This window comes from Corythoichthys intestinalis, chromosome 10 (assembly GCF_030265065.1).
Source record: "Corythoichthys intestinalis isolate RoL2023-P3 chromosome 10, ASM3026506v1, whole genome shotgun sequence".
NCBI lineage: Eukaryota > Metazoa > Chordata > Actinopteri > Syngnathiformes > Syngnathidae > Corythoichthys > Corythoichthys intestinalis.
This window is the reverse complement of record NC_080404.1, coordinates 47,761,624-47,787,551: the sequence shown is the minus strand read 5'-3', so window position 1 is coordinate 47,787,551 and position 25,928 is coordinate 47,761,624. Positions and strand designations below refer to the sequence as shown.

The following is a 25,928-nucleotide window of genomic DNA, read 5'->3' as shown; positions in this document are numbered from 1 at the left end:
TAACTGAAAATTAATAGGTAAATGACCTTAAATGGCCTCAAATTACTTTAATTTATCATTGCCTGGCATTGGCTGCCACTGACGGCCATAGACGTTCAATACATTTGAACTGGGAGGATGGCAGCGATCATTCGCTGCCATCCTCCCACTCCAAACGGATTGAACGTATACTATTGATAAACTCTTTCCAATTCACAGCAGAAGCTTGTTTGTTAGTTGTTTGTAAAATATCCTAGAATGATTTCCTGACCAATGTATCGATAATCGTTGTATCGCCGTATCGTCAGATCATCGTTATCGTTGTATCGCAAATCGTATTGTATCGTGAGGTACCAAGAGGTTCCCACTCCTAGTTTGAATATTAAATTATTATAACTCATGCTACAATATATATTTATCTAAGTCTTTCAATCCATGGTACCCTTTAAATGTAATTTCTATCCTGAGGTCACACCCCGGTATGACTATAACACCTCATTCCATATAAATGGGCAAAGTCTGGACACCTCCTATGAAAGCACACGTCCAAATACACACGCGTCAGACTCCTAATCAACCCCGCGTGAAGACCCAATCATGCACACACCCTGGGCATCAGCTGCAGCTAAGGAATCAGGTCATTTCAATCAGACTAGTAACCTTATTAACCATATTTCAAACAGCTCACCACCCCTACACATCTTCTAATGCAACCTGCCCCCCCATAAAAAGCTATACAAACAACCTCCAGCCCCCACTTACACCATTATAACAACCTATCACAACATCTGCAATCCATCCACGCCATGAAAGCAGCCTTTAATGTTTTTTTTTTTTTTTTTTTTGGGGGGGGGGGGGGGGTCTTCCCAGCCCCCTTAAAAGAAAGAAAGAAAAAAAGCAGTCTTTTACTATAAAAATAACAAGGCTGCTGAAACCCCTATGGCCCAATCTCCAGTGGAGACTCTTTTGTTTAAAGGGGGAGCGTTCAAACAAAAGCCCTGCAAATATGAATGTTGATGATTACACCCCCTGCCCAAATAAAAATGGCACAAAAAAAGCACTCGGTTAAGGATTCAATTCTTGATGGTGTTAGCTCTATTTTCAAGATGACAAGCTGACCTTGGAATTGAAAGCAGTACAGGAGGGTGTTAATGTGATAGCGGGGAATTCTGCTGTCAACTGTGTAGAACAATGAGTTAATGGCGGTTGGGCCCGTACAATACGGGCCCCCCTCAAGAGGCGCTCATGTGGGGCTTTGACATTAGCGCCCCTATAATTATGTGTATACTTTAGTTATGGTTATTATTAGTGGTAGCGAAACAATGTCTTCATTTAACTGAGTGCGTTAATGGAATGATATTGCACTGGAAGGAGATACTCACAGCACTTCCAAGCCACGCAAAGCTCTGAATGCTCCGTCCTCGATGCAGGCGATGTGGTTTTTATCCAGCTGACTGTGAGACAGAAAAAAAACCCCAGACACGTTTAAGCAAAACAAAAAATCCTCCTTGCCCCCTGCATGCTGCTCATCATCTAAACAGTATATGGCACACTGATGGACTAAAAGAAATCAATACTGTTCATCTAAGATCATGTATCCCCAAGAGTGGACAGAAGAGGCAGAGGGGGTAGCTTACGTTGTGTTTATCATCATTAGGATGCATGCATGTACCTCCCAGTTAGAAGGCATCTAGCACTCTAGATAGCTGTACGTCTACTCCATCATAATGATACGTTAGCCTTTGAACAAATACATAACAAGCGACCCTCACCCAATAGCTGATTTCACACTGTATCCTCAGTTTTGGGGAACCATGACGTCATTTTGAGTGGTCGCACATGTAGAAACTAGGGACCAGAAATCGGGATTTTATTCGGGAATGACTTTGAAGTTTTTTATTTCACTGCTCATGGAGGCTCATATATGCCTAGGGGAGGGGCCTGTTTTGGTTTTAGTTCGCTAGTGGCTTTGGTTTTGAAAATATCTGAATTTTAAGTTTTTGAAAATAGGCCCCCTACAGATCGGCCCCGAACCCCGTGTCTCGTCAACTGATAGTGAAGTCTATGAGGTGCTATCGAAAAAATGGTCTAGTGGTTAGTGCTTCTGGCTCACAGTCCAGAGAATCCTGTTTCAAATCTTCCTCTTGTGTGGAGCTTGCTTTGTTCTCTTTGTGTTTGCGTGGATTTTCTCCAAGTACTTCCCTTAACATTTTTAAAACGTGCATGTGATGGCCAGTGAAGACGAAACACTATGTCATGAATGTGAGCGTCAGTGGTGTTTTTTCCCCCCATATGTGTCCTACAATTGTCAGATTGTCACCCAAAGTCAGCTGGGAAAGATTGGTTGCTGGCTGATATACACAAAATACATTTTGGCAATAATACCCAAAAGCCTTTATAGCATATTGGAGTAAAAATGCTGTACAATTGCATTAAAAAGGAATAAAGTGCTGGAATCACTGCCTTCTGGCGGTAATTTGGGATCTTAATTGCTAATTCCCATTAGCAGTCCTGGTGCTTCCTGTCTATCCGTCCTGGGAGTGGATCTCTCCTGACTGTGGTACTCCCCAAGGTTTCTCATTTTCTCCCAAAGACTTTGGAGTTTTGGAGTTTTTCCTTGCCTACATGGAGGGTCTAAGGATTGGGGATACCCAGGACTTGAACTTTATTCATTCATCTTTGTTGCTTCATTTGCTGTTTCTGATTGTGTATCGTATTGCCTCTGCAAAGCCGTTTGAGACAACCTTGTTGTGATCCAGGGCTATACAAATAAAATTGAATTGAATTGAATTTATAGAAGTGAGCGAGGGCGACTCGAACTTGTTTTTGAAATGCAGCCCTAGCCTTGCAAGCAGTTCACTGGTCATCTGATGTTCAAGCGGGGGCTGCACATGTGACCAATATGTAACTATCTAGTGCCAAGCAGTTCTTGAACATAGGTCAATTCCCTAAGTTTTTTCCAAAATACACTTAATTCCCTCATTAAAAGAGGAGCATAGAAGGTCACTACAGTGGTATGAAAAAGTATCTGTTGGAATTTCTCACATTTCTGTATAAATTCCCATCAAATGTGATATTTGTCAAAATCACACAGATGAAAAAACTGTCTACTTTAACTAAAACCACCCAAACACTCATCAGTGATTGGGCACACACCTGACTTAAATTGTTTGGTAAAAACTGGTTTTGATTGCTCTTTAAGTCTCCTTAGGCAGAGGGTTCACATACTTATTTTAGGCTTCAATGCCTCAAAAGGGCTGCTGTTTTGGTGAACAACACTTTTAAATGGGCGTAACCTTTCATGTCAGTTTTCACTTTTCATGTTTGTATGTGTTTGAACTGTGATAATGACAGTGACTGTCTTATATTATTTCCTGATGGGAAAAGGTGATGTTTATCTGGCACAAATGGATCAGGCACATATTGACAATAGGGGAGGCGAAGGGTTAAAATAATAATAATAATAATAATAATAATAATCAACATATGAATAACGTCCTTTTTAAAACCAATTAATTATCCATAAGAACAGAGAGAAATACAGGACATGAAAATTATGTCTCAGAAGATTCTTAGTCTTCCAGTCTTGATAGTAATCAACAATTGTTGAATCAAGGCAACCAAACTGTGTTGTTGTTTTTTTTTGTTTTTTTTTTTAAGATACAGTGGGGAGAACAAGTATTTGATACACTGCCGATTTTGCTGGTTTTCCCACTTGCAAAGCATGTAGAGGTCTGTAATTTGTATCATAAGTTCTCTTCAACTGTGAGGGACGGAATCTAATACAAAAAAACAGAAAATCACGTTGTATGATTTTTAAATAATACATTTGCATTTAATTGCATGAAATAAGTATTTGGTACATCACAAAAATCGAACTTAATATTTGGTACAGAAACCTTTGTTTGCTATTACAGATACCAAACGTTTCCTGTAGTCCTTGACAAGGTTTGCACACACTGCAGCAGGGATTTTGGCCCACTCCCCCATGCAGATGCTTCTTACGGAGCCACTCTTTAGTTGCCTTGGCTGTGTGCTTTGGGTTGTTGTCATGCTGGAAGACCCAGCCACAACCCATCTTCAGGGCTCTCACTGAAGGAAGGAGGTTGTCAGCCAAGATCTGGCCATACATAGCCCCATCCATCCTCCCCTCAATCCGGTGTAGTCGTCCTGTACCCTTGGCAGCGAAGCAGCCGTAAAAAAATGATGTTTCCTCCTCCATGTTTCACAGTTGGGATGGTGTTCTTGGGGTTGTACTCATCCTTCTTTTTCCTCCAAACACGACGAGCCGAGTTTAGACCAAAAAGTTCCATTTTGGTCTCATCCGACCACATGACCTTCTCCCATTGCTCCTCTGGATCATCCAGATGGTCAGTGGCAAACTTCAGACGTGTCTGGACATGCACTGGCTTCAGCAGCGGGACCTTGCGTGCGCTGTAGGATTTTAATCAATGACGGCGTAATGTGTTTCCGATGGTTTTCTTCGAGACTGTGGTTCCAGCTCTCTTCAGGTCATTGACCAGGTCCTGCTGTGTAGTTCTGGGCTGATCCCTCACCTTCCTCATGATCAGTGATGCCCCATGACGTGAGATCTTGCATGGAGCCCCAGAACGAGGCAGATTGACCGTCAACTTGAACTTCTTCCATTTTCTAATAATCGCTCCAACAGTTGTTACCTTCTCACCAAGGTGCTTGCTTATTTTCCTGTAGCCCATCCCAGCCTTGTGCAGGTCTATTATTTTATCCCTCATGTCCTTCCACGGCTCTTTAGTCTTGGCCATTGTGGAGAGGTTGGAGTTTGTTTGTTTGAGCATGTGAACAGGTGTCTTTTATAACAAGTTCAAACAGGTGCAGTTACTTCCGGTAATGAGTGGAGAACAGGAGGGGTTCTTAAAAAAGAACTAAGAGCCGAAATATTTACTAGTTGGTAATGTATCAAATACTTATTTCATGCAGTTAAATACAATTTTATTATTTCAAAATTATACAATGTGATTTTCTGGATTTTTGTATTAGATTCAGTCCCTCACAGTTGAAGAGAACTTATGATACAAATTACAGACCTCTACATGGCTTGCAAGTGGGAAAACCAGCAGTGTATCAAATACTTGTTCTCCCCACTGTATGTAGCCCTTATTTCAAAAGACTTTTTCAGTTCTACAGTTTGAGTGAGGAGTTTCAATATTTATGCTTTAGTGGCTGTGTCCCCTGGAATTAGTCAACAAGGATCTCTTGAGGAGGAGTGCTGTTGTTGCTGAATGGTGTAGTTAGTGGAAAGACCATCCTGCATACCAATCAAACTGATAGGTGTGCAAGTCTAGTTAGCATGATTTAACCTTTATAGAATATGCTATCCATCAAGTTCACATGTAAAGCCCACTTACAGGTTTTTGATGTCTGTAGCTCCTCTGAAAGCTTTCCTTGGGATGGACTGGATGAGGTTCTCGCTCAAATCTCTGGGGAGACAAGAAGGATGAATAAGCTGATGGTTAATTAATTGAAGTGGCTTACAACATGAAAATATATTCCAAAGGACCATTTCAAAACTTTGGCTGGCAACTAATTCAGGGTGTAACCCACCTACTGCCTAGAGTTTGCTGGGATAATATTATAATGTAAAATAATTATTAAAAAAAAAAAAAAACAAGAATAAAGAATAAAAGTTAATGCACTCATGTAAAGCTGTCAGAACACAAGGGGCGAATGAAGAGGACGCAGGGGTACACACATACACATACAGTAGAGGTTTCTCTTAGCCAATTGAATGACAGGAAGATGCTTGGAAATAGCCAATGGCAGAGCAGCTATAAGTATGTTAAGTCAGTAAACTCTGGGTACTGCACGTATCAGCCATACTGTATATTTTTGCCTTTCATATCCTGAAATTTCTTTCGTAACAAAAGGCAATATTTCCTGTTGAGGTATCGCGTAACCTGAAAAGTTTTTATGTAGAGACGTTCGCAAATAAAGGTACTGTACCACTGTATCGTAAAAATTATTAAGTTTTCCACAAGGTAGTACATCAAAACCTTAATTCTCCATCCATCCATTATCTACCGCTTAATCCTGGTTCGGGTCACGAGGGCAGCCCAGACTTCTCTTTCCCAAGCTACTTCAACCAACTTTTCCAGCAGGATCCCAAGGCGTTCCCAGGCCAGCCGAGAGACACAGTCTTTCCAGCGTGTGCTGGGTCGTCCCCGCGGCCTCCCGCCGGTGGGATATGCCCGGAGCACCTAGGGAGGCATCCGAACCAAATGCCCGAGTCACCTCAGCTGGCTCCTCTCAACGGGGAGCAGTAGCAGCTCATCCCTCCCGGATGACCGGGCTTCTCACCCTATCTCACCCACGGAGCAAACTAATTTCGGCCACTTGTATCCGGGATCTTGTTCTTTCGGTCACGAGCTGGTGAAGGTAGGAACATAGATCGACTGGTAGATCGAGAGCTTTGCCTTTTGGCTCGGCTCCTTGTTAACCACAAGGGACCGATGCAGAGTCCGCATCACTGCAGACGCTGCACCGATCCGCCTGTCGATCTACCGCTCCCTCCTGCCTTGACTTGTGAAAAAGATCCCAAGATACTTGAACTCCTCCACTTGGGGCAGGATCTCATCCCCGACCCGGAGAGGGCACGCCACCCTTTTCCGACGAAGGACCATGTCTCGGATTTGCTGATATTCATCTCATCCGCTCCAGTGAAAGTTGGAGATTGCGGCTTGATGAAGCCAACAGTTTCAGATCATCTGCAAAAAACAGAGATGCAGCTGATGACACCAAACCGGACCCCCTCAACGCTTCGGCTGCGCCTAGAAATTCTGTCCATAAAAGTTATGAACAGAATCAGTGACAACAGGGCAAACTTGGCGGAGTCCAACCCTCACTGGGAACAAATTTAACTTACGGTTGGCAATGCCGACCAAACTCTGACACCAGGCGTACAGAGACCGAACAACCCTTAACCTTAATTCTGTATCTAGAATTACACTAGGCAACACTTTGTGAGGGAAAAAATGTTGTTTAATGCCTGACAGCAGTTTTCAACAAATGTTTGGGTGTGGAATTCCAAAACTGGTTTCACTTTTTTTTTTTCTGCTACATCAAGATACTTTCTCCACAGTGTAATTAGTTACGATTCTGTTGCTAAATGCACACAACTGCCCATATCTTTCGTAAAAACTTAATATTGATATTGGTTGATTGTATTGTGATAGTATTTTGTTATTTTTTTAAATTTTCTTTAGGAAAATAAGGATCCTGTATTTAAAAAATTGGACGTTATAGTGAAAACCTGATATGAGAGATTGTATTCTGCACCCAAAAAATAAGTCACAAAGAGTTGTCAGGCCTAAAAAAACAAACAAACAAAAATGTTTTACTATTTTATAGTGTCCACATTATTACGTGTCATTTAATCTCTGCACTTGGTACATTCTCGCATCTTCGGTTACCTACACTGAGCTTGCACACAAAGACTAAACAACAAATTGTATGACACTGACAGTGATTCATTAGGGGATGCACGGCCTGAAAGGACATACTATAGTTATTGGGCAATAGAATGCATGGGTGTTGAGATTGTAAGGTTGGATACCAGTGAGGCATACAGTCCCTGACAAAAGTCTTGTCGCTTTGTCACCTTTTACCACAAAACCGTGAAGTTTGGTGGTGGCAAAATCATGGTCTGGGGTTACATCCAGTATGGGGGTGTGCGAGAGATCTGCAAGGTGGAAGGCAACATATATAGTCTGAAATATCAACAAATCTTAGCTGCCTCTTACATTCCTAACCATAAAAAGGGACAAATTCTGCAGCAGGATGGTGCTCCATCGCATACTTCAATCTCTACCTCAAAATTCCTCAAGGCAAAGAAGATCAAGATCCTCCAGGACTGGCCAGCCCAGTCACCAGACATGAATACGATGAAAGAGGAAGCATAGAAGACGAAACCCAAGAATGTTGATGAACTCTGGGAGGCATGCAAGACTGCTTTCCTTAATGTTCCTGATGACTTCATAAATAAATTGTATGAATCCTTACCGAACAGCATGGTTGCAGTCCTTAAAGCCCATGGAAGTCATACAAAATATCAAATTTGGATCTCACAGCACCACTACTTTAATTTGCTTATGTTATGTAACATCTTTTTGTATTTGAAGTACATTTTTTGTTCAATTTTCACACTACTTTCTGTAGGCGACAAAACGTTTGTCTTGCCAAAATTTGACCTTTATGTCTTCATTAAATGATAAATCTTTTTTCAGTGAAACAAATATATTTTTGTACATTCAACATCATTTGGGAGGGCCTTAGCTTTCATATGAGCCATTTCTGAAACCAATTGAACAATTACAAGTCAGGTTATTAGCAATTGTTTCTACAAAATTGATAAGCGACAAGACTTTTGGCAGGGACTGTATGTGTGTAGGGGAGGAATGTAAAAGTATCCATAGTTTTTGTATCCTTTGGTCTAAAGTTGTAATAGTTTGCTTAACTCTTTCTCTCTTACTTTCTCTTAAGGCCTTGCCTGCTTCAGGCACACACGGCAACACAAATCTGTAAGGCCCTACTTGACAAACATACTAATGCACACACACGGGGCTCCCGCAGTGTGGACACAAGTAAACAGACTTCTTATGGGCGTCCTCAAAAGATGCTTGAGCGTGGCCGCAAATTCCACAATCTATAAATCTACGAGAGACAAGTACGCCAAATGAGACTCCGATGACGCCTGCTTGTTTGTTTAAAGTACGTTCACTCTGCAGCGGGGAATATGATGATGCAAAGGCCTAAGTGGTTTCATGAGGGAAGAGGCTGCAGGGATTACACTCTGGTCTTAAAAATTACCACAAGGCCAACATTCTTTGCAAATATGTTGTAATAACATGCAACCGAGTTTGATGTGATTTAAAAATAGAGAAAAATATGGTCACATTGTACGAGGCAACATAACGAGGGGGTAGGTATTAAAAAAAGAAACATGTTTTGGCTTGTCCACAACCATTTGTCGCCTAATCCATTATCATCATTAGATTCGCCTACATTCATTTCCTCCACTGACAATCTATTAAAATGAACCTCAGACTTGTAGCTCTCTAATAAGCCACAATTGTTCTCTTATACTAAAATATGTTATTAGAAACACATAAAATATTGCCTTTGATTTAAAAATGTATAATATTTAATACATGTTTTGACTTTTGACGGAGGGCGCATTGTTTTATGCACGTAATGGACACTCCGGGTGATAACGCAGTCTGTCACTATCACTAGACAAACACTACCGGTGTTCTGCAATCCAATGCGCACATTGGTTAAAAGTGGCGAGAACTTTTATTTGTGTTTTCATTAAGTCTTTTATCACCTTTTCATATTTTTTGCATGTGTGTCCCTCTCATACTTTTAAGCATTGTGTTTTCATATTTGATATTACCACATTTAAGTATTTTCTTGAGGCATCTTTAGTATGTTCTGTCCGTATGCATCTAAACCAGGGGTCTCCAAACCGGTCCTCGAGGGCCGCTGTGGGTCCTGGTTTTTGTTTTCTTTGTTCATACCAATCAAGCACAGACCTTTTAACCAATGTGGTTTCGACTAAAACAAGCAGCACCTGACTGCAATCAACTAATTACACTTATAAAACACCAGATTGGTAAAAAGGTGTGGTCTTGTTTTGTTGGAGTGAAATCCTGTATCCACTGCGGCCCTATGTGGAATAGTTTGGAGAGCACTGATCTAAACAAAAGAAGCTGAAAGCGCACAGTAGTACTTTGGGTTTCAAATTCGCCTCTTGTAGGACATTTCGCTGGTGTAACACATTTTGTCAGAACACCGGTTTTGTCCTACTCTCGTCTCGTCTCATCCCGTCTTTCCTGTTCATTTTGCTTTTGCTGCTCGTTTTGTGAAATATCGGCAGTGCTGTCATGCTCATTAATGTTCCTCTCGGGTTCAAATTAAAAAGGGCTGAACAGATGACATGTTTATGTCCTAGAGTCATACTCTGGAAGCCAGGCAGCATAACCCAGCGATGTCACCGCCCTGCGACATCAACAACAATGGCGACCTATTAGTTCAGAAGATAAATGCGCTATATAAAGTACTGTCCATTAACCATTTACAGTGGGGGCAAATAAGTATTTAGTCAACCACTAATTGTGCAAGTTCTCCCACTTGAAAATATTAGAGAGGCCTGTAATTGTCAACATGGGTAAACCTTAACGATGAGAGACACAATGTGGGGAAAAAAAACAAAGTCACAGTGTTTGATTTTTAAAGAATTTATTTGCAAATCATGGTGGAAAATAAGTATTTGGTCAATGCCAAACGTTAATCTCAATACTTTGTTATGTACCCTTCGTTGGCAGTAACAGAGGCCAAACGTTTTCTGTAACTCTTCACAAGCTTTTCACACACTGTTGCTGGTATTTTGGCCCATTCCTCCATGCAGATCTCCTCTAGAGCAGTGATGTTTTGGGGCTGTCGTTGGGCAACATGGACTTTCAACTCCCTCCTCACCCTGTGGCGTCAAAATGATAACAAGAACCGGGAGCAAAAATCCCAGAACCACACGGGGGGACCTAGTGAATGACCTTCAGAGAGCTGGGACCACAGTAACACCTTCACAGATTTTCTATGGGGTTGAGATCTGAAGACTGGCTAGGCCACTCCAGGACTTTGAAATGCTTCTTATGAAGCCACTCCTTTGTTGCCATGGCTGTGTGTGTTTGTGATCATTGTCCTGCTGAAAGACCCAGCCACGTCTCATCTTCAATGCCCTTGCTGATGGAAGGACATTTTCACTCAAAATCTCTCGATACATGACCCCATTCATTCTTTCCTTTACACAAATCAGTCGTCCTGATCCCTTTGCAGAAAAACAGCCCCAAAGCATGATGTTTCCACCCTCATGCTTCACAGTGGGTATTGTTGTTCTTTGGCTGCAATTCAGTATTCTTTCTCCTCCAAACATGAGAACCTGTGTTTCTACCAAAAACTTCTATTTTGGTTTTATCTGACCATAACACATTCTCCCAGTCCTCTTCTGGATCATCCAAATGCTCTATAGCGAACCGCAGACTGACCTGGACGTGTACTTTCTTCAGCAGGGGGACACGTCTGGCAGTGCAGGATTTGAGTCCCTGGCGCTGCATTGTGTTACTGATAGTAGCCTTTGTTACTGTGGTCCCTGCTCTCTGTAGGTCATTCACTAGGTCCCCCCGTGTGGTTCTGGGATTTTTGCTCACCGTTCTTGTTATCATTTTGACACCAAGGGGTGAGATCTTGCATGGAGCCCCAGATCGAGGGAGATTATCAGTGGTCTTGTATGTCTTCCATTTTCTAATAATTGCTCCCACAGTTGATTTCTTTACACCAAGCGTTTTACCTATTGCAGATTCAGTCTTCCCAGCCTGGTGCAGGTCTACAATGCTGTCTCTGGTGTCCTTCGACAGCTCTTTGGTCTTGGCCATAGTGGAGTTTGGAGTGTGACTGACTGAGTTTGTGGACAGCTGTCTTTTATACCGATAATGAGTTAAAACAGGTGCCATTAATACAGGTAACGAGGGAAGCCTCGTGAGAAGACGTTAGACCTCTTTGACAGCCAGAAATCTTGCTTGTTTGTAGGTGACCAAATACTTATTTTCCACTCTAATTTGGACATAAATTATTAAAAAATCAAACAATGTGATTTTCTGTTTTTTTTTTCCACATTCTGTCTCTCATGGTTGAGGTTTACCCATGTTGACAATTACAGGCCTCTCTAAACTTTTCAATTAGGAGAACTTGCACAATTGGTGGTTGACTTAATACTTATTTGCCCCACTGTAGATAAATGCACTATATAAGTACTGTCCGTTTACCATTTATCTGTGTTTCTTTTTAAGCAGGGAGCAGTGTTGTTAATCTAACTTTAAAAAAGTAATTAAAAATTACTTTTCCCAAAATGTAATTGAATTAGTAACTCAGTTACCTGATTATAACAGTAATTAGTTACTCAGCAGAGTAACTGATGTTACTTTTCATGCTCTACATGTTATTACATTATACATTGTGGAACAGCTTTCATTTCAAAGATGTTTATTTTAACTGACTGAATTGAACTGATTTATTATTTAAAAAAAAAAAAAAAACGTAGGTTGCCGTTAGAAACGCCGTAATACTCTAACACTGTTATTAACAGCACTGGCAGGGAGCCATTCATTGTTGATTGTAGCCTTTCCGAAAATGGCTTACTATTTGCAAGGGGCATTGAGAACCACAACAGTTGACTTCATCTTTAAGTAAAAGACGCCATTCATGCCAGCTTCACAAGAGAAGGAAGCTCTTGGTCGACCTAACCTTGAGCTTCATCTGATGAGTAATTCATCTTTATAAGCATGTGACAATCATGAATAATTGCAGATCAAGGTGCCAATGCCAGAGGCTACAATAAATTATTGTTGCATGGGAAGTGGGTAGAACAGAGAAGACAGTGATGTGATGATATGACTACAACTTTATCTGATTGTGTAGTAAAATTCAACCCATGCCGTAAAACACCCTTAATCTCATTAGCATGCTATAATACGATTGGCTGAAGACAACTACTCTCCCATTTTTAGTGCCGTTATATTGAATTAGCAGTTTTGGAAAGGAGCTTTATAAACGAGAGTCTGTTTAGCGGGCCAAGAACACAATTGTCCTCTTTCTCGCTTCTGCTTATGATGCTTCTCTCCCTTTGTCCTGTGTTTTCATTTGGAGAATAATCACTGTGGTCATGATTTGGAGTCAGCAGTCTTCTGTGCATTGACTGTTCCACCTAAATTTGGCTCGGCAGGACCTCTGCATTTACACATTCTTAAAATGGCAGACAGAGCATTTCTGTGGGGGTGCATGCTGTATTTTACATAGTCTGTGGTTGCTACACTCTGACTTTTTTTTTTGTCTTTCAAGGCTTAGCTGAGTCAGTTTGGAAGCGAGCGATTTGACGTTGCTGATTAGTTTGGAAGTCGATTTTCAGGGAAACATGAACTACCTAAAATAAGGCACAATTACAGCGCTCACCACAAAGATGGCTATGGGGCTCCATGGTCAGCAGGCTAATCTAAAGTTGCATTGCTTCGAAATGTATACATTGCGTAAATACTCAAAACATATACATTTTACAGTTAACAGGCAATCTGGCATTGTTAGTGAAGACCAAAACATGTCCTTTCCACTTAGGGGCCGCAAACATGAGTGCACTATATATACTTTACTATATGCTGCGTGTGTCTGTATTTATATATATATATGACACATGTTCTGAGTGTTCCAAACAGCATGCAATGAATTGTAGTTTATGCTATCCCATAAAAATACATCATAACGGAGCTCAAGAAAGCACAGCAGTTACCGTTATAGTACATTTTAGAGATGTCCCGATCGATCGGCATCCCGATCGATTGGCATCCTGATCGATCGGGTCCGATCACGTCATTTTCAAAGTATCAGAATCGGCAAAAAAATACTGGCCATGCCTTTTTTTAATATAGCCTAATTTTCGCACTATAAGGCGCACCTGACTATAAGCCGCAGCCCACCAAATTTGGCATGAAAACAGCATTTGTTCATAGATAAGCCGCACTGGACTATAAGCCGCAGCTGTCCTCACTTTATCATGGGATATTTACTAGTGGTGTCAACAATAATCGATGCGGCGATGCATCCCGATGCGGGGCATGGACGATTCGATTCGATGCGGGCAACAAGCCGAATCGATTCAGCGCATTTTAAAATATATAAGTACGTTCAAAAAGCTTCCCTGCGCAATTCCGGTGATGCAATGGATTTGGTTTCCCCATTTGTATTATTATTGTCATGTTTCATTTTTTACACACTGCATAACTCTGGTCAAGTTTCCCACCAACCTCATAGAAGCCAAAATGTCTCCAGATGTCAGCTTTCAATGTCTTAGGTGCATCAAGAATCTTTCTTGCTCCCTCTTTCTCCGCTTCAGCCATTGTTATGTTATGTCCTATCTCTTAGAGGTTAGATCTTGTGCCCGAACCCGAATGGGTCGGGCCCAAAATGTCAAGCATTCACGTTCGGGTCGGGTCGGGTCGGGTCGGCCCGCCCCGCGCCGGACTAATTATGAAAATTTAAATTTAAAAAAAAAATGGGATAAAACCGAGAGCAGGCTCTCTGTATTGTTCATTTGCTTGTGCACTCACATGAAGCAGTGGCGCCGCCCGCTTTTTCTTCTTCTCCTCCGCTGTGGCGCTTGCGATTCGTTACGAAAGACACTTTTATTTATGCACACAAAGGCAACACAAATGTGATCCTTTTAAATCCTCTCCTCTGCATGTCTGCAAACTTTTTTTTTTTTTTTTTTTAATATTAAACTTTCCCAACGTTATTTCGTTGTGAAAATGATTTTATAATTATCACAAAAATATGTAGACTATTTAAACATTAAGAAAACTTGCGTTTTTTTTTCTGCCAACTGAGAATTCGTTACGAAAGACACTTTTTTATGCACACAAAGGCAACACAAATGTGATCCTTTTGAATCCTCTCCTCTGTGTGTCTGCAAACTCGTTTTTTTTAAATTTTTTTATTTTACATTAAACTTTCCCAACGTTATTTCGTTGTGTAAATGATTTTATAATTATCACAAAAATATGTAGACTATTTAAACATTAAGAAAACTTGCGTTTTTTTTTCTGCCAACTGAGAATTCGTCACGAAAGACACTTTTTTATGCACACAAAGGCAACACAAATGTGATCCTTTTGAATCCTCTCCTCTGTGTGTTTGCAAAATCGGATGTTTTTTTTTTAAATATTAAACTTTCCCAGCGTTATTTCGTTAACGCGTTGCTTCTATAATGATCGCAAAAATATGTAGACTATTTAAACATTAAGAAACGTGTTTTTTCTGCCATCTCGAAGAAATGAAAATAAATTGCTGCTGCTGCGTTTTTGTTTTTTTTCGCGTCACTCCAAGCCGGGTCGGGCTTCAATACCAGCGGGCCGTGTCGGGTCGGGCTGGATTTTTTAGGCCCCATCTAACCTCTACTATCTCGCTGCTCTCTCAATTGCAAAAAAATGATATTTCCTCATGTTGAAACAGATTGTTATGGCTGCTAAAATGCTGCTGCACTTCATTTTAATTCATTATTTTTTATTGTTATGTGTTACTTACTAATTGCATTTCTAAGTTGATTGCACATATATAGTGGGCTAGGCCTACATTGTACTTTTGTTCTACATTGCAATTTAGTTGGATGTTTTGTTTGCAACTGAACTGATCCCTGGATTGATATTGCGATAAAGATGCTGCTGCACTACAATATCTTCTTTGTCGCTTTCTTTAATATTTACTTGAATATTTTTATCGATGGGTTGTTGTGACTAAAATACAGTGACTGCTATTACTGATTTTGCACAGGAGTTCAGATGTTGCATTGTGTGAAAGGCTGCTACTGTGTGTAAAAAAAAGAGAAAGCCCTGGTCTCATTCAAATCACCAATTAAATGCTGTGATCTGTTTTTTTTTTTTTTTTTAAAGAAATATATATCTAAAAGTATTTTCATTTGACTTCAACCAGGAGTGACACAAGAGCCAATAAAAAGTTGTTTAATGTCTGACCGCTTGTGTTGCCTCATGATTCACGAAAAATATGCTTTGCTTTAGAATTTTAATGCATCCCAGGCTTTAAGGCATCGCAATGCATTGCCGAATCGAACCGAATCGAATCGTGACCCTCTTAATCGAATCGAATCGAATCGTGGCCCTCCGAATCGTAATCGAATCGAATCGTGAGGGCAGTACCGATGCACACCTCTAATATTTACACCAAAAGATATTAACCGGTACAACCTTATTTGACATCGGCATCATACGACCAACTGTCATAAGACCAAATGAACCATCATTAAACTTTGAACCAATTAGTGCAAAGCTTTATTGCTTCAAGAAGCTTCATTTGGCCATCACTGCTCCCTTGGGGGAGACAGTCAACCTCTGCTGCCACCTGCTGTTGACTGTTGTCATCCAACATGCCTCTTAGCATGCATTGCAGCGCTACAGATGTAAATAACAATCAAAAATCATGTTCTGTGCTAAATATTTCTTCAATTACTGTTCCAATTGTTTCATCAATTGCTAGTTATGGTATTTGCTAACACTTTATTTGCCAGTGGTGCCATAAGACTGTCATTACACAATCATAATTATGACATGTCTCTGTCCCGAGCATTCATGGATGCTTATAACAGATGTCATTAAGTGTTATCCGGCAAATTATCTCACATTTGAATGGATGCAAAAGATCCAAGATGGACAAAAATTGAGTTCGTGACATAATTTGCCAAATGACACTTAATGACATAAGCATTCAGTAATGTCCATGATAGTGTCATGTCATACTTTTGATGATCTTATGACAGTCTTATGACACCGCTGTCAAATAAAGTGTTACCTAAAAAAAAAAAAAAAAAATCAACAAATAAGCCGCACTGGACTATAAGCCACAGGTATCAAAATGAAGGAAAAAAGTAGCGGCTTATAGTCCGAAAAATACGGTATATACATTATATTTTTTAATTAAATCGTTTTCTAATTGTATTTAACGTGACAGACATAATATGTTACACTTATCCAGAGTCTTTAGTTTAGGCTTAAGGTAGGGTTATCAAATTTATCCCAATAACGGCGGTAATTAATTTTTTTAAAAATGTCTCACGTTAAAATATTTAACGCAATTAATGCATGCGCTGCATGACCCACTCACGCATTGTCGCACTCCATTTGTAATGGCGCCGTTTTGCCTATACAGTATAGAGAGCTAAAAGGCAGCGTAAAATGAGTAGAGTGAATTTTGGCAGACTTTGGAGCCTTATTTTAATTGACTAAAGCCTTACAATCCCTCTCCCTACGATTAGAAATATCATGGGTAGCACAATCCCTCTCCCTACGATTAGAAATATCATGGGAAGCAATGTGGGGAAGCAAGGTAGCAATTGATCTTTTTCTTAACACCTTATGTTATTTCCCAACGCACAGAAGATACGTATATCAATTGGTAGCGCTACGCACAGTCATGGTTCCACTTCCCATCACGCATTTGGGCATGGCCTTCAGTATCATTTATTTAAAGCTAAAAAAATACATTAGATGGCAATATTTAGTCACAGTATACAAAGTCTCAAGTCTTTCTATCCGTGGATCCCGCTCACAGAAAGAATGTTAATAATGTAAATGCCATCTTGAGGATTTATTGCCATAATAAACAAATACAGTACTAATGTACTGTATGTTGAATGTATATATTCGTCTGAGTTTTATTCATTTTTTTCTTAATGCATTGCCAAAATGTATATGATCGCGAAAAATTATCGGGAATGATTGGAATTGAATCGGGAGCAAAAAAAACAAAAAACAATCGGATCGGGAAATATCGGGATTGGCAGATACTCAAACTAAAACGATCGGGATCGGATCGGGAGCAAAAAAACATGATCGGAACAACCCTAGTACATTTAATACTGCGTCAGCGTAGGTTAATGACAGACCAGGGTGTTTTGACCTCCATACATGTTTTGTCACTGTAATGTACACCGAAGTTCTCAAAATGGTGAAAATGTAGTAATACTTTACAACATGTGAGATAGTCATCTATATCAGGGGTCCTCAACCTTTTTTGCACCACGGACCGGTGTGATTTGGGTGTTTTTTTCAAGGACCGGTGTTCTGTCAAAATTTGCTCCCTTATAAAATTTTGCTCCCAAAGCTTTTGTGGCGGTAAAAAAAGCCCTCTTTTATATTCAGCTGGACTCTCAATGTTATCCAACGGTGCTAAAAAACTATTTACATCATAAACATACATGTGCAACACGAAAATGGCGCAAATTAATGCTTAACAACACGGCGAAGTCGTTAAGTGAGAGAGCTGCGTGCAGTTGCTGTGTGCAGCTAACATAGCAAACGTAAGTTAATATTCCTTTCTTTAAACAAAGTTTGTAGTGTGTACTTTGGAATCGCTGCATTCGCGGTCATTTTTAACGTTACCCGCATGCCAAATTGGTCAGAACACCGGCAGAAAAATACAGCCAAATAGGAAATAACATTTGTTTTTAGCTCAGCCTGTTAAGCGCAGGTAAAATACAACTAATCCGCTGAATCAGTGGGAGGCCTGAGCTTGTTTCGTTGAGACGAGGTGGTGCCGAGACGGGAGAGTGAGAGAAGCCCGCTTCACAAAGATACGATGTTGGAAATTTTAGCACAGTTTTCAGTGCTCTCCTAGCGAAGTCAGGATATTCAGAAATGACTTTAATCCAGAACCTCGGTAGAGTTGTTGTCTCAAATGTACGTTTAAGGTCGCTGTGATTTGCGATCTCTACAAGCTGGTATTCCTGTTGAATCACTCGGTTTATTCACATACGGGTCACGAATCCACTCCTTCGCATTTCGTGCGTCTTTAGTGATTGGGAAGTAGCATAGATTTTGTTTTCTTCGAGGTTGTAGGCTCATCTTCTGGCTCGTCAGGTTCCCTATTCCCCGTAAAAAAATCTGTCCAAAGATGTCTGTTTTTCAGTCATTCTAGTGTGGGGAATAATTATTTCCGGGAACAAATGTGATGCGCCCGCCCTACGTCATACATCATTATCGAGGACAAACGCACATAGATATACAAAACGATGTACTGCTAGCAGTCCAATTAATGGATTTCTATGACGACATTCTATCCTGTAGTGTTATATCTAGAGTAGACAGGGATATTGGTGTGTTAAGGGGCACACGCGAAAGTTGATTTGGTCAGAATGCAGTCGTTAATAAGTTATTATTTCTGTGCGGCCCGGTAGCAAATGCGGCTTGGACCGGTACCAGTCCTCGGCCCGGCGGTTCGGGACCCCTGATCTATATAGTTTTAATCAGCCTTGTAAGTTTGTCTGAACAAGGCTCTTAGGTTAGGTTAGGTTAGGTTAGGTTAGGTTAGGTTAGGTTAGGTTAGGTTAGGTTAGGTTAGGTTAGGTTAGGTTAGGTTAGGTTAGGTTAGGTTAGGTTAAGGTTGTCCATCGTTTCCGATGAGGACAGTCCATCTCTATGTTTTGTGAGTCCACAGCATGCGGCTGTGTAGCCCAAATCGAGATCCACACTGCTTGCCACAGGCAGAGCAGGTAAAGACATTGACTGGGAGTGTGGGTGTGGTACAGGCTTCATGTCTCTTTTCAATGTTTCCTGGTCCTCACCAAGTTTGTGGATGCTGTGTTGGAGGAACTGCCGCCAAATGGATCATTGGGCTGCAGTGGTTTCCAGCTGGATCGCGTTGACCACATTTTTTCATGGCAGCCTTCAACTGGTCTGTATAGTGCTTTTTTTTGGCCATCCAACCAAGCGACAGCCAAGATGGAGCTGGCCATAAAGCACCTTTCGCAGCAAGCGCTCCCCTGGCATCCTAACTACATGGCCTTGCCAGCGAAGTTGGTGCTGGGTGACTGTAGCCTCCACACTGGTGGAGTTGGTTTTACAGAGTATTTCAGTGTGGGGGACTCCTGTCCTTCCAGGATTTCCCCAGGATGCATTGTAGGCACCTGATGTGGAAGGCCTCCAGTATCCTGAGTTGGCGGCTGTACAGGGTCCATGCTTCGCAGCTGTACAGGAAAGTTGTCATAACAATGGCTCAATAAACCGCAGTCTTAGCGTGGAGTTTAAGATCTTTGTTTTGGAAGACTCTTATCATGAGTCTGCCAAAAGATGCTGACGCCTGTTTGATCCGGTTTTGTACCTCTCTGTCGATACTGCAATCATCAGAGAGAAAGCTGTCCAGGTATTTAAATGAGTCCACTACTGCAAGTGGCTTATTAGATATGGTGAAGGTTGGTGGGTGAGATAGAGGAGTTCATGCCCACTAACATATGTCTTTGCCACGTTAACAGAGAAGCCCAGTCCACCATAGGCACTTGCAGCAGGTGAGAGACTTGAGCTTGCAGTGCTTCGCGTGTGTGGGCCCAACTGCACTGTCGTCTGCATGTTGGAATTCAATGACTTGCTCTGATCTTACTTTTGTGACTGCTTGGAGCCGTTTGATGTTGAAGACATTTCAATCAATTTGGAAATTTATGGTAACCCCATTGTCTTTCTGAATCTTCTCATAGAGCAACTGTGTCACACATAGAAGCAAGATGTTGAACAGCCTTGTAGGTCTGTCTGCACAAGGCTGTAAACCTTCTATTTGATTGTTGATATGTAAACATGCCTAAAATGTAGGTCATTTCTCCATCAATCTAATCCCCTATCACCCCAAATGTGTGTTTCTAATGTGTTTGTTTTGTAAGACAACCTCGGGGCTTGTGGCTCTCAGAACGTGAGGTTAAACAGGAGCAAAGCACAAACACCGTCAGGTATAAGAAACAGGAGCAAAGGTCGTAACCTGTAGATGTCACTCAACTTGTACAACTGTTCAACTTAAATGTATTAGGGGAAATTGTCAGATGCCCGTCTCTCGCTCTATGAGCTGGCGTCTTGCAGCCTTCATATGATCTGTAGACTATTTGGCTCCAATTTAAGCCTTCAGGCCTTGAATGTAGCATTGGAATGATGATTTTCTGCACATTACAGGTGTGTGAACTGTGTTTGGCTGTGCCAAACCTGGTATAGATTTACCTTAATGCACAACATACCCCGGGGTGGGCACTTAGTTCATTAAGGTAGCCAGGCTCTCTGTCAGTGACATTGCTCACAGTTCATTCCCATTGTAGCCTTAATGATGGATTGGCACATATGGTTTTAGGTGTGCCTTCGCAGCATGAATTTCAACTTTAAGTGAATGAAGGTTTTTGTGAATACTGGATTTTGAACAATGCTATTGTTTGATAAGATTGTTTACAAGAGTCCCTGGTGTAACAAGTAATGCTATCATACATAGCTCAAGGCGCCTAGTCTGGAGATTAGCTTCATACTGAAAAGTAATGTCTGGTTCTTGTCTGATTCACATCATTAACTGCTGATCTCTATCTAGGTAAACTGCACAAATTGCACAACACTGACTCTCTTCAACATGGTAGAACGTGCTTAAGTTTGTTGCGTATTTTCTAAGGGCAATGGCGTACCGCACGCATGCTATTTTTAGACCGTGACGTCGCATCGTAAAGCTGAAGTAAAGCCGAAGTGGGGCATTATAGACCCGCTCTCGCATAGAAACCATATATAATTTGTGCTACTTTTCTCCGGTAATCTTTCAAAAACGAACATACCGATCACACATTGCTTTTTTGGAACTTGTAGAAACGACTCTGGACATTACGACATATGAAGGATGTTTTCTTCATACGTTTACGGAAACCAAAAACTTGGGAGGAAAAAATGTGAAGACCGAATCAACTTGCGCGAATTTTAACACCAGCTCGTTGAATCCATTCACATTTCATATGCAGAAAACATTTTGTTGGGTTGGCATGGGCTTTCAGAGGCTAAGAGGTAAGCCATTTTTATATTTTTAACTTATCTTTTAGCGTAACATTGTGCCGTACTGCTTCTACCTGAAAAGAATTACAATGGTATCTGACTGCCACTGTTACCGTTTCTGTTAATAAATAAATTATAGAATTAAGATTTCTTATCAATGAAAAAATGAGTAGCATTTGCGATTGCTACACAAAGCTAACTAAATTACCCCCAAGAACGGTCAGAGACGTAGGACAACCAGAGGATATATAAGAGAGACAGGGCTGATGGTGAAGGATAGCTTGTTGAAACAGGAGAATGTCATTGTCAGTTGCGTGTATGAAAAAGCTATGGCTATGCTTAGGTCTGCTTGTTTTTTTCGTCTTTTACAGCCCTCGACACTCAAGCCATCTCTTTAACTGAACATTTTTATGTTCTTCCACATCTTTGCCAGTGAATTTGGCACCGAGGACATCATTTTCGGAAAAAAATTGGTAGGTTTAGCTCTGTAAACATCTCCTTCGTACACGATTTCCATTCATTTCCTATTAGGGACAAACGGTGTCGTATCCCTCCTTAGCAATAATGGCTAATGTCATGAATATTAATGAGCGGAAGTGAAGTGTTGCTTGCGGTACGCCATTCATTCTGCCTCTGCAAAGATAATGTCATGATGCGCTGCTGGTTAGATTTTGTTTGTTTCAGGGCCAGCTGTGGGAGCATTCGTGACGTCACACCGGCAGCGAGTTCCAGCTAATCAACACTAATATATAAACGGTGGCGAACCAACACAACGGCGCCGAGAGATTAGTTTGCTGGTCGCCATTCGCACATACTGCTTTCGAGCCGCTCTGTATTTGTCATCTAGGTCGTCAGAGGTCTTAGCTTTGTCATCCTCTACCTTGTGCAGGTATCGAGTGTATTTTTGTTTGTCTTTTTGGCTATCTGCCCTTTACTCAGTTTTCGCGTTTTTGATCCCCGTCGACCTGTATGTCACGGAATCCCACTTTTCCGCGTTCGCGAGTTTGTTTTGATTGTGAATAATAAATCCCCGAACGCTTCCCTTTTGTTGTCTGTGTTTGGGTCCAATCTTGTTCTCCGCATTCGCGGACTGTAACAGATAATACTTGGTTTTCCTGTCATGGTAGCCTATTACTTGAACCATAAACTCCATGGGGAGTTTGCAGTAGTGTTTAGCTGAATTGTAATATCAATCAATCAATAAACTCTTTTGGTTGGGGCAGCGCACCATCCCTGTGCATTGAGCCGACCAGATAAACCAGTTTTTTACACTGCTGGAAATCTTGAGCCAGTTCTGCATCCTCCAGAGTAACTCCAGTGTGTTGGAGGTCATCGAATGCGAGGCTTGCCTCCTGGTCGTTTCCAGCTAGTGACCTTTGGGTCGAACTGCAGACCTTTGGGTCGAACTGCAGAATGGCCTTTGTGGGATGGTTAGGACGAAGGCGGAGGACATGACCAAACCAGTGAATGCAGCGCTGTGCAGCCAGGCATGATGCTCTCGGCTGGCAAGTGCAGGCTCTGAGCGCGTTGTTGGAAATCCGCTGGGGCCACCTGATTTTTTCGATGGTCCTGGAGGCCCTGCCATCAAAGCCATCTAGTCTAGCAGCCAAAGCCTTTTTAAGGGCAATGTTTCCGTGCCAAAGAACAAAATTGAAAGTACGGCCGAATTGTAGATCATGAGGCTCGTCTCACAGGAGATGGTCTGGTGCCACCAGAGTGGTTTCCAGAGACGCTGCATAACTGAGGCTTCCAGGGCTCTTCTGTGGGTAACCTCTGGTTTTAGGTCGCCATTGTTGGTTATTGTGGACCATAATAACACAAAGTGTTTGCCAGTTTCTACACCAGGTTCCTGTAGAACCTGTCAAGAACTTCGCATGGCAATAGGCACTACACAATAATATCACCTACAGCCCTTTGTAGGGATGGGAATTGATACGATTTTTACGATTCCGATTCCATTATTGATATTGCTTAACGATTAAATTCTTTATCGATTCTCTTATCGATTCTAATTTGGGGAAAAAGAACAAATGTTTTGATTGGCATCGAGTTTGTTTAATCAGAAGTCACAACCTTACAAACTCACAACGAGGTCAAAAGAGGCCCAAAGCCTCAATGTTAACTGTGGCAATAAGTGGCAAATGCACAAGAATGTGTAACATTTTATTGAAACATTTTTCTAATAGAAATAAAAAATATTGGTATATATTGGCATATAGGACGTTGTTCTGCCTTTGGCAATATGTGTTAAAGTGTATTATTTACCATTATATTGAAATGCATGCCTTTTAGTTTTTGTGGTGCTTTCACGCTCAAGTGGGGGCGCCCTTGCACTTCCTCACGCGAAGAAGAACACGCTCACATGAAGAAGAGCGCGCTTACACGCGAAGAAGAAGAGCCGCATTCAAGCGAGTGAACGAGTTAGTGAGAGAGGGAAACCCTGCCACGAGCCTACGTTCTTTGTTAATGTTTGTAAAATATCTACAGAGGCAACGCCTGTATGTATCATCTTTTGTGTTGTTGTGTTTCCACTCGCGATCGGACACTTAAATCCAGTTGTGTAGTGGTTTGAACGATGTGCTAATGCTAGCAAACACATGCTAACAGTTTGTTATTACTGTATTAGCAGCTAATCATCACTGATTTATGTTGATGCAAACCTGTTTGTTATTGGGGACGAAATTGATTTGTTTCATTTCTATTTTTAGTTTCACTCTCCAAGTGATGGTTGAATCAAGTCAGCAAATTAATACCAATGTCTTCTGCATCGTCATTTGGGAGTTTAGCTAGCTGTATAGCCAGGACTGAGCCTTAGCGTCTCGGTGAGGACAGTACAGTCGTATTCCCTCCCAATGCAGTGATCTCCACCTTGCAATGACTGCAAGTCGCTTTGTTGTAATTTTTCCTCGTGAAGCGAAGACACACTTTCGAGCGTTTGAACCTACGTGCTGTCATTGTTATGTTTACGGCTACAATGCTCGTGCTAAACCATCGTAACCTTTCATTTTCACCCTCTTTCCTGGTGAAGTGTAGCCAAACTTTGGAGCGAGTGGTTCTTGGCACCATGCTAGTTTGATGCGTCTGGACAACAAGACACGTCACGACGCAATATGCGTCTTTAGGAATCGTTAAAGGGATCGTTAAGGCTTTTTCATTGTGATGTCGAGGCCTCGAATCACTAGGAGCCGATTCGGAATTGGAATCGGATTTCAATTCCCATCCCTAGCCCTTTGGGTGGCAAAATTGGCAAATTAGAGCACATAGCACAAATTTTAATATTAGAGCTCAAGTACAGCTTCAACCAGACAGTATGTACAGTTTAACGGTTATTGGGCAGGTGATCAATTTTATCTAATTACAGGTACGACATCAGACAGGTGGAGCACCCACAGGAGCCACCCATAAAAGCCAGTGGACGCCCCGCCGCGTGAACAGGAGCCAAATAAAATTCTCGTCTGCATCCTGAGCACAAAGGGTGTCTACAGCGATAACGGACAAATGACTATGAATGGCTTGTAGCTTCCTGGTTTCTCCTTGTTGGACACAACACTGCAAGATTCTTTTTGGAAAAAGTACATGCATGTATTAAGATTTATAATGATTTAAAAGTTCAGTGGATTTCGACGCTCAACTACATACCATTGTAGTTAGCTGTGATGACTAATAACATTATCAAGGTTGTGTTTACTTTGAGCCGGTCATCATTTTCCTACTGGAGCAACGTCTCGGCAGTATTTGCATGAGACCGAGCCAAATGACAGTTAGCCTTGTAAAGCAATTAAAGTCAATATGAGTTACCCAAAGCCACAGTTATGAGGAAGTCGATTAGAAAACGGCAAACGTACGTACATATATTTATTTAAAATCAATAAATCAGGCTCACCTTTGAGAGTCCAGCAAAAGGCTGGGGGAAGCACAGGCCGACAAAAAAATGGTTTATGATACGAAGGCCGTGAGAACCTGACAATCGGTGAGAGTCGTAATTTGAGGTTGACGAGGGCGAATGCATTATTTGGGACAGTGAAAAAGAAAAATGGGGCTTCCCAAGTGAGAAGTCACGGTGAATTGAGTCTGTGGCTTCATATACCATAGCAACGTATAGAAAACGTTTCAATGAAAACATAAATGACACTATTACATCGACACATGCGTTCTGTGCCAAGATATACAATCACATCTATCAAATCCTGAAGATTTCACAATCACTGCCTTCACGGTCGGTTGAGAGCTGTGGTTGACGTAGACATTAATCTGTTTTTTGATGGATTGCTTTAATTGTTTTCAACTGCATACTGCCATTTATGGATGCATGAGAACAATTCAGAAAACACACAGTTCAGTTGTATTTTCTGCAAAATCTTGGCGCCGTATAGAAGCCTATACATCAAGCTTGTTACGGCACAGGGCTGAATACTCAAACTATTTGTTTTTAGTATAATTTTTGGAGTAGGTGGTTCAATAAGATAAAATTTACTCCACAGGTGTCTTGTGGTACTTTACCACAGTTGTCTTTGTGCAACTCGAATGCTT

General features: G+C 41.3%; 1 protein-coding gene across 4 annotated transcripts in view; it reads right to left on the bottom strand.

The window, feature by feature from the left end:
• The window catches only part of slit1a (slit homolog 1a (Drosophila)), a 274,736-nt gene that overhangs the window by 116,955 nt on the left and 131,853 nt on the right, over window positions 1-25,928 (bottom strand). For all 4 annotated transcript variants that reach the window (XM_057847549.1, XM_057847552.1, XM_057847551.1 and 1 more), the window contains exons 5-6: window positions 5,364-5,435; window positions 1,362-1,433 (exon numbers count right to left, since the gene is read on the bottom strand). In XM_057847549.1, the coding sequence (XP_057703532.1) occupies window positions 1,362-1,433; window positions 5,364-5,435 (144 nt within the window). The remainder of the gene's footprint in view (window positions 1-1,361; window positions 1,434-5,363; window positions 5,436-25,928) is intronic.